This window comes from Dipodomys merriami, unplaced genomic scaffold (genome assembly GCF_024711535.1).
Source record: "Dipodomys merriami isolate MVZ:Mamm:240054 unplaced genomic scaffold, mDipMer1.0.p SCAF_213, whole genome shotgun sequence".
Lineage (NCBI taxonomy): Eukaryota > Metazoa > Chordata > Mammalia > Rodentia > Heteromyidae > Dipodomys > Dipodomys merriami.
The window spans coordinates 1,777,501-1,798,402 of record NW_027203527.1 but is presented as its reverse complement, the minus strand read 5'-3'; the positions used below and the strand labels follow the sequence as shown (position 1 = coordinate 1,798,402).

At 36.6% G+C, this 20,902-nt stretch overlaps 1 protein-coding gene across 3 annotated transcripts in view; it reads right to left on the bottom strand.

Moving 5' to 3' along the window:
- Positions 1-20,902, bottom strand: part of LOC138834389 (ankyrin repeat domain-containing protein 31-like) — a 110,208-nt gene that overhangs the window by 75,423 nt on the left and 13,883 nt on the right. For all 3 annotated transcript variants that reach the window (XM_070033022.1, XM_070033023.1, XM_070033024.1), the window contains exons 4-7: positions 12,559-12,599; positions 4,946-5,022; positions 3,215-3,258; positions 221-871 (exon numbers count right to left, since the gene is read on the bottom strand). In XM_070033022.1, coding sequence (XP_069889123.1) covers positions 221-871; positions 3,215-3,258; positions 4,946-5,022; positions 12,559-12,599 — 813 coding nt within the window. The remainder of the gene's footprint in view (positions 1-220; positions 872-3,214; positions 3,259-4,945; positions 5,023-12,558; positions 12,600-20,902) is intronic.

Below are 20,902 nucleotides of genomic sequence, written 5' to 3'. Positions count from 1 at the left end.
GCAAGCCAATAATAGCTCCTCAGATCTGTTGGGGAAAATCTATTTAAACTTCTTAACTCATTGAAAACTCTGACTCAAGGACTTCTAAAAAGATCACTGTGTTAAAAAGTATCTTATAGATGATTCTGGAATAAAAGATTTGAACTTAACGAAATGAAGACCTGTTAAAAAGGAAAGACCTGTTATGAAAGGAAAAATCAGATGAATTACTTGTACCTACTTGTTCCACTGATAGACTGTTGTCCTGGAGCCTCGCTAAATTGGAACCTTGTTCAAATGGAGAACAAAAGGAGTCAAAATTTACTTCAGTTATTTGTGTGCAGTCTTCATCCATCTGAGATAAATCAGGCTCCACTTCAAAACATTCATTTCCACCAAATCTGCCACCTTGCTCTTTTCCGTGACAGCTGGACCCCACTTTGGCTTCGGACAATGTGTTGATGGCTGCCAACAACTCAGTTGGCAATGTATCATCCTTTGTGTTTTCAAGTAAATCTCTGCAACATGCTGATATGGCATTCGTAGGTACTGATATGGAACTTGGGGAATCACTCAATGAATTCATCAATTCTCCAAAATCAAAATCTTTCATTATTTCCAACATTCTTTCTTCTTTAATGCTTTCTGATGTTAACAGCTTTTCTAAGGCAGACACAAAAGTTTCAACTGAGCTTTCTTCATCCACAGATTCTTTAGAAGTCACGGTCAATGTGACTTCTTCCTGCTCAGGTTCTGAAGATATGTTTGGTGCTAATACTATCTTCTCTGTCTCTATTAGTGATTTCTCCTTTACAGAAGCCGTATCAGTATCTGTAATAGCAGTACTTGAGAAAAGACTAATTTCAGGACATACTCTGTCTTCATTTAGTTCCTGTGTATTTCAAATAGAAATTTTACTATAGCAAATGCAAAGAAATGTTTAAAGAAATTTATAGTTTTGTAATTCATTTTGTTTGCGAATTGTCCTCAAAAAGGTTTTTTTTTTTATCAATTGTCCTCCTCATCTATAAATAAAAAATATTTTCTATTTCTTTCCTATACCACTTTACTAATGATAGAATATATGCTTGAACCAGTTATAAGATTGGTTGGATCATATTCACAGATAGTCATTGTTTAATTCAACTAAGTTTGTTACCTATTCTGTCACAAGAGACAAAGATGCTATAGATAGTTAAATTAACAGGTGATCTCAAAACTTCACAGCAGTTAATGATTACAATATTCTTTCTTTTTTTGTGCTATTCTTCTTTTTTGTCTGATTTTTTTATTGTGAAAATACTGTACAGAGGGGTTACAATTACATGGGCAAGATAATGAGAGCACATTTCTTATCAAGCATTGTAGCCTCCTCCTTTGTTTCCCCTTCCCATCCCATCCTCCCCCCACTCCCTTACCGAACCTTCCTTCTCCCCCTACCAAAGCTGTAAAGTTCATTTTCGACATAATGACTTGTACATCTCACAATATTCTTTCTTATAAAATATTCCTAGTTTTATAAAATTAGCTAGAAATAAAATTGATGTCATTTTACATTATTTTCTATCTTTCTGTGAATACATACGTAAAAGTGAATTAAATGACCAAAGGATAGGAGGCTGGATGCAAAAACGGGAAAAGTAAGATTGTAATTCTCTAAAATTTACAATTCCTAAATTATAAATCAATGGTTCTAGTAATATGTTCATGTAAACATAAAATTTACATTTCTAAATGACTTATTTTTCAAAGACATGACCTTAATAGGTTATATCTACTTTCGCAATGTTTCCAATGCTCCATATGTTTAGAATATCTCTTTTGAAATTGCTTTTGAAATCAGGTGGGTGACAGGCCATTTGAGAAAATAATGTGCTTTAAAGGTAGTGAAATCTGTTCAAATAATTTTAAAAAACTGTTCATTTTCATGACATTACATAGCAGAATGGGTTTCAATCCCTTTGGCCGCTTCCAGAAAACCAAAGCCATCATGTTTCAGGCAGAATGTATTACCATTTTTTCAGCCCTCTAATATTCTGTTCTGGTGTGAGTAAAGAAAGTTAACACATTTATTCTTCCTCTTTTTTCCTATCACAATTTATCACCTTTGTATAGCATATAGAGCTAACAAGATATATGAGTTTTGTAATGCCAATTATAATTTACTTAGAAAGACAAATTTAGAAGGAATTTGAGAAATAGTTCATACACATTCTATCCATTGTTTAAGTCACATCTGCAGATCTTCTTTCTATTTTAAATCCTTATGTCTACTAAATTCAAGGCACTGGGTAGCCTATTCTCTTGTAAAAATAAGTTTTCAAAGAGAAAGAAAGCAATGGAAAGTGTCCATGATGTTATAAAAATGCTTGGTGAAGCAAAATCAAACAAGCTCCTTTACCATGGGACTTTTCAGATTATATGTGTTGTAAATCTCCAAGGAAACATTAGGGTAGTGTTCTCCAAACTTTTCTTCTAATAAATGTTTTTTTCAGATGATCTATTAATGTCAGAGAGTGTTAATGACTAGGAAATATTGAGAGTCAGTAAGAACTGAATGGTACTGAGAAAGCAATATCACCAAAGTCATCTGAAACAGACAAGAAATTAAAAATTGGGGAAAAAGTGAAAGAATATATATTTATCCAGCACCAGAGTTGACAGACATCATGAAGCATTATTTCTCTTGGTCCTCTCAAGAACTCTATGAAACAAACTCTATGAAACAAATATCAATGTAGCAGCAGGAAATATGTAAGGTACAAATAAGACAAGATCATATATGGTAGGCTGGTCTAGAAAGGTCCCTGACTGCTTACTGTCCCTAAGGACAGCGTGAGTACCAAGTAGAAAGCAAAGAAAAAGTAACTACTTGATACAGATTAGCAACTAGAAAATGAAAAAAGCCTATCTCCCCTGAAACATATTTTTTAAAAACAGGGTAATAGACAAACCAAATATAAGGTATTTTACCACATCATCTGTACAAAAAGTGTAGTAAGTAACACATTTTTCTAGATAAAGAAGATGTAAGAAATAGAGATACAGAAAGTACTACTCTAAATATAAAAAATATATGTAGGAGCAAGATTTCAGACAAGAATAAGTTTCTAACTAAAGTGTTTTGATCACATCACCTCCTAGGAGTGGGTCTATATGTGCTTGGGACTTGAACTTAAAGCACATTTTTTTTAAACTTGAAGTCTAAGACCTATATTGCTATATAGCTACAAACCTTTTCTGGGCATAGCAAAATTTCAGTATTTTCAGCTTCAGGTCCTAAAAGAGAACAATATGCCTTTATTCTACTTTTATTAAAATACTAAAAATTCCTAATTAGCATTTTACAATAACATAACTTGAATTCCCTTAGACAATTCAAATGACATATCACGTATTTGTTAAGTATATCAATTTATTGATACAGAAGTATTATGTAACAAATAAAATTATACAATGTTCCAATTACTTAAATATATTTTATATGGCACATGCCTGTAACGCTAGCTACCCAGGAGGCTGAGATCTGAGGACTGTGATTCAAAGGAAGCTAAGGCAGGAAAGTCTGTGAGACTCTTATCTCCAATTACCACCAAAAATCTGGAAGTAGAGCTCTCAAATACTAGAGTGCTAGCTTGAACACAAAAACTCAGGTCCAGTATCCAAGCATAAGTTCAAGCACCAAGACTGGCACAAAAGAAGACAAAGAAGATGAAGAAGATGATGATAAAAAGGAGGAGGAGGAGAAAGAGGAGAAAGGAAGAAGGAAGAAGAAAGGAGGAGGAAGAAAAAGAAGAAAGAGGAGGAGGAGGAGGAAAGAAGGAAGGAAGGATATCTTCAAATCACCTAACTTTTAAAGCACAAGACATATGTGGCTTCAGAGAGCTCAAAATCCTTCAAAGAGCACCCCCAGGAGAAAAATGCTTTACTACTATATTATCAAGTTTTCCCTGATGACTGAATCTGCCATGAAGATAGAAGAAAACAACCCATTCTATTCATTCAGGATGTCCCAGGTCAACAAATATCAGATCAAACAGAAGGTGGAGCCAATCAGCTAATTTTACTTAGAATATCTTAAACATTGCAAAGGTTAATTTTTGTAACTTATTATTTTACCCTAGAATGCCATCTTTAAGCTTTATTTGACAAGCTTTAGTCTTTTTTTATTATATAGTAACCTGTTCTGTTAGTATTATTGCAAACTTATACCTTCCGTTAACATTTTTATTAACTAAGAGGTGAGGGATCTAGACTCTAGTTAAGTCTTCTTGGTTGGATATCACTTCTTTGTTATATTGAAACATAGTTAGATGTTACTTCTTACATGATTTCATTTCATTGTTGGTCCTTCTTTTTCTTGGTACAACTCACCTTTTCCAAGATAAATTAATTTACTTATAGTTATCTCTTTTCTTCTTTCTGAACTTAGATAGTGATAGATAAAAATATCCTATCTTTTGTAAACAGAGCTTTAGGAGTTTAACTTGACAATTTTTCATCTATACTCATGACTGTTCTTTACAATACAAGGTTTCATTGACTACTATACTATCTTACTACATGGAGACAGAACATGTAATATTCACTTTTGAGGAGCAAGAGCAAGTAAAGACACCTCAAAATTTAGCTAGAACTAAGTAAAACTGGTCCATGTTACTGCCAGACAAGAAAGGCAAGACATACTTATTAGTGACAGCATGAAAAGAGAAAACAAACTTGTTCATATTTTAGCTCTAAAAATCCTGAGTAAAAGGTTAGACATTTGAAACAGCACATACTTACTGCAACATATTCTCCCATGGGCAACTCTGTGCAGAATGATTCAAGGTCAACAGCAACACTGATTTCCTATTTTAGAATGTTTAACAGACCAACCAACCTAGTTGTAAATAAATCCATATACAAGTCTTATATTGTTAGACAAAGACAAATTTTCCATATATTTCTACTCATGAAAACTTACCTCCAATGTTCTGGTGGTACAATGAAAGCCCAGACTGGAAAAATGACAGATTGGACACTGGTAAATGTTTTCTAATCCTAAAAAAGTCAATTAATTAATTAAAAAAATAAGCTTTTAAATGGAAAGATTGTTCTTCATTCAAATATAATTTACATTCCATTTGTCACCGAAAAAGCTTTCCAAATATAGTTCATTTTTGCTACATCATTCCAATTATTTTTGGAGTTATTACCAGTTTATTAACATTTATATTTCAAATGATGGCAAAATGAAGTGAGTTGAAAAAAATCAGTGAATTTAAGAATATAAACAAAGGGACTGGGAAGGTGGCTCAGTGGTAGAGCGCTTGCCTTGCATGCCTGAGGCCCTGGGTTCGATTCCTCAGCACCACATAAGCAAAAAGAAAAAAGCCAGAAGTGGCACTGTGGCTCAAGTGATAGAGCGCTAGCCTTGAGCTGAAGAGCTGAGGCCAGAGTTCAGGCCCCATGACCTGACCCAAAAAAAAAAAAAAAAAAAAAAGAATATAAGCAAGCTAAATTACATTTACATCTAAAAGCAGCTGGCTTTGAATTACAATCCTCAGATCTCAGCCTCCTGAGTAGCTAGAATTACAGGCGTGAGCCACCAGTGCCCAGCTTCCATGAGACTCTTACCTCCAATAAACTACTCAGAAAAAGCCAAAAGTGGTGTGTGGCTCAAGCAGTAGAGAGCTAGCTTTGAGCAAAAGAAGATCAGGTACAGTGCCCAGACCCAGAGTTCAAGCCCCAGGACCAGAAAGAAAATTTTATTTATATTAGGCAAGGCTGCAAATAGTATAAATGTCCATTGTCTAATCATAGATGAATGATTAAACAAATTATACTACAGTGGGTCATACAATGAAACACTATAAGGTCATTAAAATTCATATGCTTAAATGCATTAAAAATAGGAGAAAATAATTACAAGATATTGTTACTTGAATTTTTAAAAACAATGTACAAAACTATCTGCAATATGATTCCAATTCTACAGAAAGCATGAAGAAAACCAAATTTAAAAGCACATATATACATACACATATACATATACAAAATAAGATGTCAAAAATGTTAACTATAGTACTTTGGGCAGTAGAATTATGACATATTCATCTTCCTTAGTCTTTTTTTCCCATTTCTGTAAATGAATTTATAACACTAAGTATAAAAATTTGGGGCTGGGTGCCAGTGGCTCACACCTGTAATCCTAGCTACTCAGGAAGCTGAGATCTGAGGATCTGGTTCGAAGTCAGCCCAGGCAGGAAAAGCCGTGAAACTCTTATCTCCAATAAACCACCAGAAAACTGGAAGTGGCTCTGTGGCTCAAGTGGTAGAGGTGCTAACCTTGAGCTGAAGAGCTGAGGGACAGTGCTCAGGCCCAGAGTTCAAGTCCCATGACTGACAAAAAAAAAATTAGGAGTAGTTTTTTTTTTACTTATTATTTACTTTATTGTTATTACAAAGGTAATGTACAGAGGGATTACAGTTATGTGTCAAGTAATGAATATATTTCCTTTCATACATTGTCTTCCATTCCCTCCCTGCCTCCCAGACCCTCCTTCTTGTCTCCACAAGTTTTTTTTGTTTTTTGTTTTATTGTGAAAATACTGTACCGAGGGGTTACAATTACATGGGCAAAGTAATTTGCCTCCTCCTTTGTTTGCCCTTATCAACCCCCCTCCCCCCTCACCCCCGCCAAAGTTGTAAAGTTCGTTTTTTGACATAACAACTTGTACATCTCATTGTTGCAACGGGTCCACCTGTATCCCTATTTAAACGATTTGTTTTTGCCCTTCCCCTCCACAAATTATACTAACACCAAATACAATGAACACAGGGGTTATACCGTGGGGGAGGGACATACAAAGCAACAAAGAAATCATCTTATACGTATGTTAGAAATAATCGCATGAAAGAAAACACATTTGAATACTTATCTTGGGGTTCCTTTCACCTACCATCAACTTATCTGACCTTTTCTGCTTATCTCAGACATATACTAGTTATTGCAAATAAGGGAAACCATGGGACCTATGTTTCTTTGGGCCTGGCTTACTTCACTTAATATAATTTCTTCCAAGTCTTTCCATTTCCTAACAAATGGGGCAATGTCATTCTTTCTGATGGAGGCATAGAATTCCATTGTGTATATATACCACATTTTCTTGATCCATTCATCTACTGAGGTACATCTGGGTTGGTTCTATATCTTAGGTATGGTAAATAATGGTGCAATAAATATAGTTGTACTGGTAGCTTTAGTATGGTCTTGTTTGTGATCATTCGGGCAAATGCCCAAAAGTGGGATTGATGGATCATAGGGGAGCTCTATGTGGAGTCTTTTGAGGAACCTCCATACTGCTTTCCAGAGTGGTTGAACAAGTTTACACTCCCACCAACAATGCAGTGGGGTTCCCTTCTGTCCACATCCCCTCTAGCATCTGTTGTTATTAGAGTTCTTGATTATAGCTATTCTAACTGGGGTGAGGTGGTATCTCAATGTTGTTTTGATTTGCATTTCTTTTATGGCTAGAGAGGTTGAGCATTTCTTCATGTGTCTATTGGCCCTCCTTCTTTCCCCTTCTGAGAAGTTTCTCTTTAAGTCTTTCGCCCACTTATTTATTGGGCAGTTGTTTCTTTGAGGATTTGTCGTTGGGGGATTTAATTTTTTGAGTTCCAGGTATATTTTAGATACGAGACCCTTGTCCATTGTATGGCTAGTGAAGATCTCCCAATCCGTTGGCTTTCATATGGAACAATAAAAGACCCCAAACAGCAAAAACAATCCTTAACAAAAAGAACAGTGCTGGAGGAATATCAATACCAAATTTCAAACTGTACTACAAAGCCATAGTAATCAAAACAGCTTGGTACTGGCACAAGAACAGACCTCAGGACCAATGGACTAGAACTGGAAACCCAGAAATGAACCTACAGACATACAGCCATCTAATCTTCGATAGGGGAGCTAAAAAAATAGAATGGAAGAAAGACAGCCTCTTCAGTAAACGGTGCTGGCAAAACTGGTTAATCACTTGTAGAAAACTGAAGCTAGATCCTTATATATTACCCTGCACCAGAATCAACTCCAAATGGATCAAAGACTTCAGAGTCAAAGCAGACACTCTGAAAACATTACAGGATGGAACAGAAGAAACCCTAGGTCTCCTTGGCACAGGCAAAAATTTTCTTAATAGAGACCCAGAAACACAACAAATCAAAGAAAGGTTGGACAAATGGGATTGCATGAAATAGCAGAGCTTCTACATGGCAAAGAACATAGCTAGCAAGATCTCCACGAGTTTTATAGCTCACTGTCATTAGTGCCTAGCAAGCTCCATTGCTGCAGTTTTTGATACTTTTCCCTCAAGTGCTTAGCGCCCCTCCCAAATACATACAGTAAAAAGTAAATAAGAGATCCCTCGTTTCCATATCTTGGAGTGATTTGGTAGTGATTCTGACCTTTCTGTTACAATATAGTTATTTATTTGAATTTGCTGCATTTAAAATTAATTCTTTGTTTTTTAAGTCCAGAGTTTTCACTATAATGTGTCTTGAAGTATTTCTGCATGGATCCTATCTACTATAAGTTTATTACCCTCTCCCTCATTTTCTCCCACTTTCCCTCCCTGATTCCCCTCTCCTCCCCAGTTGTAAAGTTCATTTCCAACATAGTGTCTTGTAAGTATCACTGTTGCTTTGGTTCACCCTTTTTACTTTGTCTCACCATTTTCCCTGAACGCACCCAATATTGTCTTATTTTGTTCAATAGATTTTCAATGGCTTTAGTTTTGAATTCTTCTCCCCCATCCACCCTGACTAGCATAGATTTGATCTTTTGGCTGAATCTCCAAAATCTTGGAGAGAGGATTTTTTTTTTTTTGTCAGTTGTGGGGCCTGAACTCTGGGCCTGGGTGCTGTCCCTCAGCTCTTCAACTCAAGGTTAGCGCTCTACCACTTGAGCCACAGTGCCACTTCCAACTTTTTCTGCTCATGTGGCACTGAGGAATCGAATCCAGGTCCTCATTCATGCAAGGTAAGCACTCTACCACTGAGCCACCTTCCCAGCCCAAATCTGCCAAGTCTTGGATTTCCCTTTGAATGTTTTGTTTTTTTCTACGCCTTTGATTTTTGTTTTAATTCCTCTGGTTTATCCTCAACTCCTGATACTCTATTTTCAATTTCACTTACTCTATTGTCTATTCTTTCAACTGTAGTTTGCAATAGGGAAATTGAGCCTTTCATGCTTCCAAGATCTTTGTTGATGTCATTTCTCAGGGTGTTAATTTCGTCTTTTAATGAGGTGTATAGCATATCTTCCTTTCTGTCTTTCTTTCCATATCTTTTTGGGCAACCTGTATGTTCTTGGCCATTTCTTCCTTGTATTCTTCTATTTGTTTTGGGATATCCCTTTTTATTTCATTGGCTAATTCTCTCATCCTTGCTTTAATAGTCCTTTGTCCTTCATTTCTTCACTCACTAAAGTCCTTCCCTGGACTGTTGTTGGCTTTTTAATCTGGCATCTGGTCTTGATTGTTCATGAATTTTGTAATCTTTCTTGTGATTCATGCATTTGGGTTCAGGTATGTCAGAGTCATTCAGATTATGTATTAAATTCAGTAGTGGTAGGGTGTGATTCAATGGATAAATCTCCGTTGGAGTTTGCATTTGGCAGCTTTCCGCTCAGGGTGGTACAAACAGTATAATGGGTCCTGGCTCTGGGGTGGGTGAGACTGTATGGTATTCCAACCTGGGTTTAAGTCCAGTGGCTGGTTAATGTTACGTGGTGCCCCTCAGTCTAGTGTCCTGGCCCAGATCTTTTTCTTTGTAGGAAGATTCCTGCTAGTGGAGAGGTCCTCCTGGCCAAGTCCTGGACTGGCACCTACTTCCTAAGGGACAGGAAGCAGCATTCCAGACCTCATGTAAGCCCTGGAAGGGGAAAATTCCCTCTGTGAGGTATGGGGAGGTTGTCCCCACTCAAGTCCTGAACTGATGTCTACTTCCCATGCAGTGGTGAGCTGCTGTCCAATCTCTGGACCCAAGTGTAAGCCTGGAAGGGGTTGGGTTCCAGCAGGGCTGTGCTGGTATAGGGAAATGGTCCCCACCTTAATCCTGGACTGGTGTCTACTTCCCAAGGGATGTGTATTCCCAAGGGGAATTGTGCTCCAGTCTCTGGATCAGGTATGAGCCTTGGAAAGAGCAGGGATATTGTCCCCTTTGACTTTCAGCAGATCAGGTGTTTTTTTGTTTTTTTTCTACCATTAGCCACAGATTCAGGGAACGCAGGGCCCAATCCCAAACAAATACTGGCCCCAGAGGCTGCTGGTAGTTATAGTTTTCTGGACCAGATTCAGGGTTAATTCCCAGGAGTCTTGGGCAAGAAGCAAAAGTGGTGGGAGAAAGGGCTCCAGCCTCTTTTCCCTCTTTGAGTAGGTGTCCCTTCTCAGGAGGAAGGGAAAGGGTCCAGCTGAAGTACTGTGGAGTACTCCTGGATCCTGGTGTTGGTTTTGAGCTGACCAGCAGTGCTGTGGTGAAAGTTTTCTGCATCTGGATGTGGTGGTCTCATGTTCCTGATCAGTAACTCTGGATCTTCAGGTGTGCTGCTGTCTGCACTGGTCAGGGTCACAGTATGGCCGCTGAGGCCACTATCACAGCTTAGTCACTCTGCAGGTGTGGGATGAGGGAATGGGGGGGGGGAGAGACACTTTGCAATGTTCTGTCCTTGTGTGTGTCAGGTATAAATTCTTCTTCATTCTTGTGATTCTGTTTATAGTTTCTTTGTTGTTGTTCTCTTGAGGTGAAGTGTGTGTGTGTGTTAGGATCCTAAATCTCTGTTTGGTCAAAAAGAGCTAGAAGAATTCCCTGTTGCTATTCCATCTTCCAGAAATCTTGCAAGTATTATTTTACAATAAGAGTTCTCAATTTTTTAATCTTTGAATTCCTTGACACTCTTAAAAATTACTGTGGATCCTATTTCCTAGAGGGAAGGAGGCAGAGAATATGGTAGAGGGATGAAATCAGTTTTCCAAAATTCTAATGTGAAAGCTTGAATTTTTCATTGGCAACATTACTATCAGCTATTTTCTTTAAACTGACAAGCTTGCTTTACTCATTTTCAAGAAAAATTCTGCCATATAACAAACTTATTCTTTTGTTTAAAAAAGTGAAATTATTTTACTTAACAATGCTTACCAAAAAGGTACCCTCCTGCTTTCCTCCAGACTACTTCATACTTCAGTATATATATCCATATAAATGCTTTAAACATACTTTTCACTTTACCACAGACTGTTAAACACTCAAAAGTAGATATTTATTTAAAAAAACCAAACTGTAACTTTTCTACTTCATCAAAACAATCTTAGATAAAACTAGCTTATTTTTTTAGCTTATTTTTTAAATGGGTAGAATACAGCAGTAAAAACAAAAAAAAATACAACAAAATAGGATAGCTACTAATATTGTGTGGACTACTAACATGATTCCTAGTAAGGCTCTAGCATTTTTGCTACCCTTACGTTGCCAGTAAATACCATGAAAGAGCCAAAAAAAAAAAAAAAAGGTTATTTAGCATTGCTATAAAAAGGATTTTGAAGCTGGGCACTGGTGGCTCATGCTTGTAATCCTAGCTACTCAGGAGGCTGAGATTTGAAAATCGTGGTTCAAAGCCAACCCAGGCAGGAAAGTCCAGTGAGACTTTTGCCTCCAACAAACTACTCAGATAAAAACTGGAAGTGGTGCTGAGAATTAAGTGGCAGAGCGCTAGCTTTGAACACGAAGAAGCTTAGGGACAGCACCCAAGCCCCTAGTTCTAGCCCCAGGATTGGCAAAAATAATTTTTTTACTTCACTTTGTTAATGAATCTCAGATTTTGACCTCACACTCTCTCAATGAATCTCAGAAATTCCCAGGAAGTCCATAAAGCAAACATAGAGAACCAATGGTTTAATTTAATTTTTAGTGGTAAGGGGGCTTAAAGTCAGAGCTTCACGTTCGCTAAAGTGTTCTACCATGTGAGACACTATGACAGCCCCTTTTTGCATGGGTATTTTCAAGATAAGATGTCATTTTATGCTCCACCTACACTGTGATCCTCCAATCAATGCTTCCTTCCATCCCTGGAAGGACAGGTATGAACAGTGTGCCAGCCACTGTGTCTCCTCTGTAACTTGAAATGGCAAGTGTGCACCAACCATTGGTTGAGAGGGGAGCTTTACTATCTCTGCCTCCCAAGTAGCTAAGAGAACAGACTTGAGTCATTGTTCCCAGCAAGAACCACTATTCAAAAAGAACCTAAAAATAGTCTCTTAAGGGATAACAGTTAGCATAAGGCTAATTTTAATAAACTCTACTATTCCTACGCTACACTATACAATCAGCTTTTATATAAATTTAAGAGAATGAAATCTTCATCTGATTGAACTCTTCTTATAAAATGCATCTAGATGTTTGTAAACAATATGTATTTATTTATCTATGGAATATTTAGTTTATATATAATAACTCTAAAACTCTTAAGAAAATACTCATTTTAGACTTGAAAAATAACAAAAAATAATCATAATATGATGAGCCAAAATTTAAAATACTTACTGTAGCAGACCTTGATTTAGTGTTGTTTCATCTTGATGTTGCTAGGAAGAAAAACAGCTTTTACAACTGATGAATATTAATTTAATATAAGAAGATAAATATTAATATTTAAGATAATTCTTACATTATACTTTTTTAGCTTCGTGTGTGTGTGTGTGTGTGTGTGTGTGTGTGTGTGTGTGTGTGTCTGTCTGTCTGTCTGTCTGTCTGTCTGTCTGTCTGTCTGTCTGTCTGTCTGGGTGCTGTCCCTGAGCAATTTTGCTCAAGGCTAGCATTCTACAACTTGAACCATAGCCCACTTTTGTATTTTTTTTGGTAGTTAATTGGAAATAAGAGTCTCATAGACTTTCCTTGCCCAGACTGGGTTCAAATAGCTATCCTCAGATCTCAACCTTCTGAGTAGCTAGGATTATAAGTTTGAGCCACTGTCTTCCAACTTATCTTCTTTTTATTATGACAGAACCAACATAACATGTACCATCTTAACCAGATTATATTCAGTTCTATGGCATCAAGTAACACACAATTTGTACAAACATCACCTCCATTCATCTTTAAAGCTTTTTAAAAAAATATATAATTTTTTTGTTGTCAAGGTGATGTACAGAGGTGTTACAGTTACATAAGTAAGGTAAAAAGTACCTTTTCTGTTGAACTTATTACCCATTCCCTCATTATTCTCCCACTTTCCCTCCTTCCACCCCCCCACTTCAAGTTGTACAGATCATTTCCAACGTCATCTTGTGAGTATCGCTCTTGTATTGGTTCCTCCCTTGTCATTTGTCTCACCATTTTGTTGTTCTCTTTCCCTTCCCTAATTCAGATAAATGTATATATAATACCCAAGGTACCAAAATCAGATACAGTGACAACAAGGAATAAACCATAGGGGGAAGAACACATAAAAGAAACAAGAAATCACATAGTACATTAAAAACAACAAAGAAAAAACTTTTGTGTCCATGTTTTGGAGTTCATTTCGCTTAACATCATCATGGTTAAATGTACATAGCAATTGAGCTATTCTGCTCATCTGCTAAGATTATCATAGATGTATACTAATAATTTCAAATAAGAGAAATCATGAGAACTGTTTCTTTGGGCCTGCTTACTATGATTTTTCACTTAATATGATTTTTTCCAAGTCTTTCCATTTCCTTACAAATGGGGGGTGTCATTCTTTCTGCTTCCCAGTCTAAAACTCCAAATTCATTTCCTCATCCATGGCAACCACAGTTCTACTTTTAGTCTCTCTGGATTTGACTACTCAATGAATATCACATAGGAGGAAACACATTATACTTTTTTTTTTTACTTAGAACAATGTCTTCAAGGTTTTTCCATGCTACAGTGTTTTTTTAAGGCTGAATAATTTTCCATTTCAGGTAAGTCCATTGTTAATGAACAATTATATCTCTTCCACTATTATTTGGTGGTTGTGAATAATGCTGTATGAACCTGACACTACAATACTGCTTCGAGTACCTGCTTTTACTTCTTTTATAGATAGACTCAAAAATGTAATTGACACATTATTATAGTCTATGTTTAGGTTTTTGAAGAATGATCATGCTGCTTTCTAGTGGCTATATTATTTACCTGTGAAACATCAAATTCATCTCATCTTAGGCAACACTTCTTCTATTGTAAAGGTGATATACAGAGAGATCACAGTTACTTAGTCAGTTAATGAGTACATTTATTTTTGAACACTGTAACCTCTTTCCCCTCTCTACATGCAAGTTGAATAGTTCATTTTCAACATAATGAGTATCACTGCTGCTTTAGTTCACCTTTTGTTCCCACCATTTCTGCGCTCCTTACCTTTCCCAAAACAGATAAACGTACACATAAGACAAAAATCAAAAGGCGACAAAGGGGGAATAAAAGGAAATAAAAAACTTCTTCCATTTCTTGTAGTTCATTTCGATAAGTATCATTTTATGATTATATGCTTATAGCTATTGAGCCATAGTGAGATCCTCTCCTAAGAATATCCCCGTTTGTTACAAAGCCATAATAATCAAAACAGCTTGGTACTGGCACAACAATAGACCCAAGGACCAATGGAATAGATCTGAAGACCCAGAAATGAACCCACACACCTATAGCCACCTGATCTTCAATAAGGGAGCCAAAAAAATAGGATGGAAGAAAGACAGTCTCTTCAGTAAATGGTGCTGGCAAAAACTGGTTAAACACCTGTAGAAAACTAAAGTTAGATCCTTATATATCACCCTGCACCAGAATCAACTCCAAATGAATCAAAGACCTTGAAGTAAAAGCAGACACCCTGAAAACATTACAAGAAAGAACAGGAGAAGCTCTAGGGCTCCTTGGCACAGGCTGAAATTTTCTTAATAAAGACCCAGAAACACAACACATCAAAGAAAGGCTGGACAAATGCGATTGCATGAAACTGCAGAGCTTCTGCATGGCAAAGGACATGGCTAGCAAGATCAATAGAAAGCCCATGGATTGGGAGAAGATCTTCACTAGCCATACAACAGACAAGGGCCTCATATCTAAAATATACTTCGTACTCAAAAAATTAAATCCCCCAACAACAACTCATCAAAGAAACAACTACCACATTAATAAGTGGGCTAAAGACTTAAAGAGAAACTTCTCTGAAGAAGAAATAAGAATGGCCAATAGACACACAAAGAAATGTTCAACTTCTCTGGCCATAAAAAAAATGCAAATCAAAACAACTTTGAGATTCCACCTCACCCCAGCTAGAATGGCTATAATCAAGAACTCTAATAACAACAGATGCTGGAGGGAATGTGGCCAAAAGGGAACCCCACTGCACTGTTGATGGGAGTGTAAACTTGTTCAGCCACTCTGGAAAGAAGTATGGAGGATCCTCAAAAGACCACACATGGAGTTCCCCTATGACCCAGCAATCCCGCTTCTGTGCATTTACCCAAATGATCACAAACAAGGCCATACTAAATCTACCAGCACAACTATGTTTATTGCAACATTATTCATCATAGCTAATATATGGAACCAACCCAGATGTACCTCAGTAGATGAATGGATCAAGAAAATCCATTTTCTTATGAATGGAGTGATGTCATTCTTTCTGATGGAAGCATAGAATTCCATTGCCCTTATTTGCAAATATTAGCATACATCTAGGATAATCCTAGCAGATGAGCAGAATAGCTCAATAGCTATGTACATATGACCATATAAGATGATGCTAAGTGAAATGAACTCCAAGACTTGAACACTAGAGGTTTTTCTTTGTTGTCATTTTGAATGTACTATGGCATTTTTTTGTTTCTTTTGTATGTTCTTCCTCCTATGGTACATCCCCTGTTGTCACTTTATTTGATTTTGGTACCTTGGTATTATATATATATATATTTAGAATTAGGGAAGGCAAGGAGGACAACAGAATCCTGAAACCAAGGACAAGGTGGGAACCAGCACAACAGTGATGTACACAGGACAATATGTTGGAAATGAGCTGTACAACTTTGGGAGGGTGGTATAAGGGAGGGAAAGTAAGAGAAAAATGAGGGAAGGAGTAACAAGTTTGACAAGAAATGTACTTATGGGGCTAGGAAGTTGGCTCAGTGGTAGAGTGCTTGCCTCGCATGCTTGAGGCCCTGGGTTCGATTCCTCAGCACCACATAAGCAGAAAAAAGCCATAAGTAATGCTTTGGTTCAAGTGGTAGGGCACTAGCCTTGAGCTGAAGAACTAAGGGACAGTGCCTAGACCCAGAGTTCAGGCCCCACGACCGACAAAAAAAAAAAAGAAGAAAGAAATGTACTTATTATCTTCTATTTATTACTTATTATTACTATTACTTATTATTACTTACTAATCCCTCTGTATATCACTTTGACAATAAAGAAAAGAATGTCCTCCTTTGGTCTCACTGTGTGAATTTACCATGTCCATGTTTAATTTTTTGTCTTTTACCATCCATTGTGTTTACTTGTAGGTTCATAGGCACATTCTAATTGTTATAAATGAGGGAAAATATGCAACTTATGTTACTTTGCTTAATATAATCTTTTTCTAAGACTTTCCATTTCCTTATGAATGGTACGATATCATTTTTTTCTGATGGATGAGTAGGATTTTGTTGGTTGTGGGGCTTGAACTCAGGCTTGGGCACTGTCACTGAGCTCTTTTTTGCTTAAGGCTAATGCTCTACCACTTTGAACCATAGTTCCACTTCCAGTTTTCTAGTAGTTAATTGGAGGTAAGAGTCTCACCAACTTTCCTGTCCAGGATTGCTTTGAACTATGATCCTCTGATCTCAACCTCCTGAGTAGCTAGGATTACAGAAGTGAGCCAACAATGTCTGGTCTGTCAACACTTCTTATTTCCATTTTCCTTTTATAATAGCAGTGGCTGTGAAATGAGGTATCTATGTGGTTTACTTTGCACTTTCCTAATGGTAAGTGATGTTGAACATTTTTTCATGTGTTTCTTGATTGTTTATATGCAGTAAACTTCCTTATTTGTGGACATATCACACTTTTGTTGAACAAGCACAATCAAAAATAAATAAACTCCAAAGAATTTTAAAAATAAAAAAATTTATTTCTTACACATGCATCACAAAGCTCAGTTAGGGCAGAGAGGTATTAGGTTAACATGAGTTATGTTTAAATCATTGTGTGACTTGATGCATTTCTCTTCCCTAAAAATAATATACCTCAAATCAAATGGTGCCCATGATTAACTTAAATGATAAAGTAAAAATTTTATTTTTGTTGAAAGAACACCCTGTCTTTATCAAATGCTGGGCAGCATTACAGAAAAAAAATGTACCAAGTATCCCCAGCACAATATTAAACTGTATCTTGAGCACACAGTTTTTTCTCAATGGCATTCTCCTTAGAAACATATACCTATGTATATCAACTGTCTACTCTATCATCTCTAGTGAAATAGCTATTCAAATACTTTGCTCATCTTTATTGGGTTATTGTCATTGCATTATAAGAAATCTTTATATAGTGTAGATATTCATCATTTATCAAGGCACAATTTGCAATATCTTTTCCTATTCCATAGGCTGACTTTGTACTCCTGTTGAGAGTGTACTCTGATCCACAATGTTTTTTATTTTTATCATGTCTAACTTACGTATGTTTCTTTTCGTTCCCTATAAACCTTAAGTGGAAAAGAAAATTCTTTCACTCCATAGTGATATTGAGGGGCCATTCTGATCAGTTTCTAAGATCTAATATTTCCCCCAAGGACTAGAAATTATGCTATCTTTGTTAAAACATTAAATGTAAAATGTTTCCAGTCTAAGATTTCATAACATATTGGCCTTCATCATTTTTAAAGAAATACATGCTTTAAATACATTTTCAATATTAAAAATCTCTAGGAAAAAAATATTTCTTTTGGGGTCCTCTGTAGTTGTTTCTATGATCAATAATAAAAACTACCTAAAAAAAAGTTGAGTATTGGTGGCTCATGCCTGTAATCCTAGCTACTCAGGAGGCTGAGACCTGAAGGCCACAATTCAGAGCCAGTCTGGTAGGAAAGTCTATGAGACTCTTAGCTCCAATTAACTACCAAAAACGTTGGAAGCAGAGCTGTGCCTCAAGTGGTAGAGTACTAGCCTTGAGCAAAAAAGCCTAGGGATAGCACGCAGGCCCTGAGTTCAAATTCCAGGGCCAACACACACACACACACACACACACACACACACACACACACACACACACACCACACACACACCACACACACACACACACACACACACACACACACACACACACACACACACACACACACACTAAAAATAAAACCACCAGCCTGAATTTGCAAGCATTTAAAGCATCATACTAACAGTCATATAACAATACCCCCCAAGAGAAATAAAGCTCTGTGAGAAACTCAATAATCTTCAATTAGTTATTTCAATGTATCCCCATATACCTAATGTATCTCTATATACCTAAAGTCATCATATATTTTCCATATGTTTATATTTTCCAAGAAGGCATTACAAAACTCAAAAAAACAGAGAAATGAGAATTATAAGAGGCAAACCTATAAACCCAAGCATTAATATTATAGGTAGCGTGTACTTATGTACCACAATGCAATTCAAATATCAATTCAATAGGAATTTACATGTTTCACTAAAGATAATCAGTGACTATTACTGTTGAAAGGTAATTGTGAACTTGACCATACCTACAGAAATGTAAATATAAAAGATAAAGTCAACTGACTTTCCTTCTGCATAGGCAAAAATAACACCCAAGAACTAATGACTCTGCATATAAATGGTGGTTGTTGTAATTCCTTTATTAATTAGCAAAATGGCAGAATGCACTTCATCCAGCTCTTTCATAGGGGACAAAATTACTATCCATGTTTTTGATATTTTTCTCCTGCCTCTCAGTATTTTAAACAGGTCATTAAACTGTAGTTTTCTTTATTTTTTGAGGGTACGATGTAAGAGGTTAGTTACATTAAATTGAGGTACCCAGAAAAGAAGCAAACCCTTAAATACCTTCAACTGAAATATAACAACCGTCTACAATCTGAGGACAGTTTCTTTAGCTGAGTTGTGAATTATTGGTACAACTAAAAGCCAGATGAGGGCTGGGAAGGTGGCTCAGTGGTAGAGCACTTGCCTTACATGTCTGAGGCCTGGGTTCGATTCCTCAGGACCACATAAGCAAAAAGAAAAAAGCCAGAAGTGGCACTGTGGCACAAGTGGTAGAATGCTAGCCTTGAGCTGAAGAGCTGAGGGACAGTGCCCAGGCACCACGACTGGACCCAAAAAAAAAAAAAAAAAAAAAAAGCCAGATGAGTTCCAATAGCGCTACTTCTCCATGAAATATTCTGTTTCATATGAACTATAGTGAAATATTAATCACTAGTATTCAGTGTCTCATTTGATATATTGTTGATAGTATTTGCTTAGCATATCTTTTTTTCCAACCAAAGTACTCAAATTTATTTACATAGAATTTAAAATATTTCTAAATATCCAGATGGTTGCCTTTTAGATTATTTCATATACACAAATGATACTATCTGTACAATGTTTCAACATTATTAAATGCTGAATAGCTTATCTGACATTCCACTCCCTAGTATCTCAAAATAATTTTAACATAGTATTTAACATTTGAATTAGAACTGTCTTTACTTAAGGGCCAAAGCTCTCTTTTCATTCCATTCCTCTCCAAAAATATTCCTAAGCCACTGCACCTTCTGGGCAGAAAGAACAATTTAAGACTGTAAGGATTAAATCAGATCAGAATCAATTAATGAGTTGGAAAAAAGATATCAATAGCATTAATGATAAGCTCAATAGTCAAGGTGTTCTTATGTTTTGAAAAATCAACCTGCACTTGGCAGACAAGTGGCATGTGCTCAAAGAGGCAAGACAGAATGTTACCCACCTAATAAAGATACACAAACACATGAGTTCTAGCTTTGCTAACCTTGTTCCCTCTCTATTACATGCTTATCAAGCAAGCCTGGGTATCTTCATTACTCTTTCCAGATTGTCTCTGATGTTCATTTCAATTGATTCCACCTCCATATATGCATAAAAATGAAAGAAAGAAAAAAAGGAAAAAGGATTCAACCTGGAATCACACCTGTCAAACTAAGAGTCCTGTATCTCAGAGAGTAGAAAATCAAAGAAGTAGTCTGCCCACAATAATTACAGGATTGAATAATCAACCTTGTCAAACAATTGTCACACAGATAAAAAATGATTATGAGATCAGTGATATCCACTTAGTGTTGGTCAGAGTTCTTCAAAGAAACAGAACTAAAGCTAGGGGTAGAAAATAATCTTTTTCCTTAACTTAGAAATTGCTAAAACATTGGGGTTGGGAAGTTGGCTCAGTGGTAAAGCGCTTGCCTTGCATGCCTGAGGCCCTGGGTTCGATTCCTCAGCACCACATAAGCAAAAAGAAAAAAGCCGGAAGTGGTGCTGTGGCTCAAGTGGTAGAGCGCTAGCCTTGAGCTGAAGAGCTGAGGGACAGCACCCAGGCCCAGAGTTCAGGCGCCGCAACCGGACCCAAAAAAAAAAAAAAAAAAAAAAAAAAGAAATTGCTAAAACATAAACTTTTAGAAGCCAAATATATACATCTCAGTTTTAAGGAAAAATATCTGGTGCTTAATATTTTTCTTTTTATTAGATGTAATAAACTCTTCTACGTATGATATTAAAAAGACCCTCAGAGCAGCTCTTTGGAATTGCTGTCAGCCATTATATTCCTTAAGGACTTGATAAATACCTCTGGCTAGCTAACTTAGTCATGCCAAAGTGCTAACTTAATTACCCTTTACTTTTCCCCAGAGCGTTTGCATTTAAAATAAACA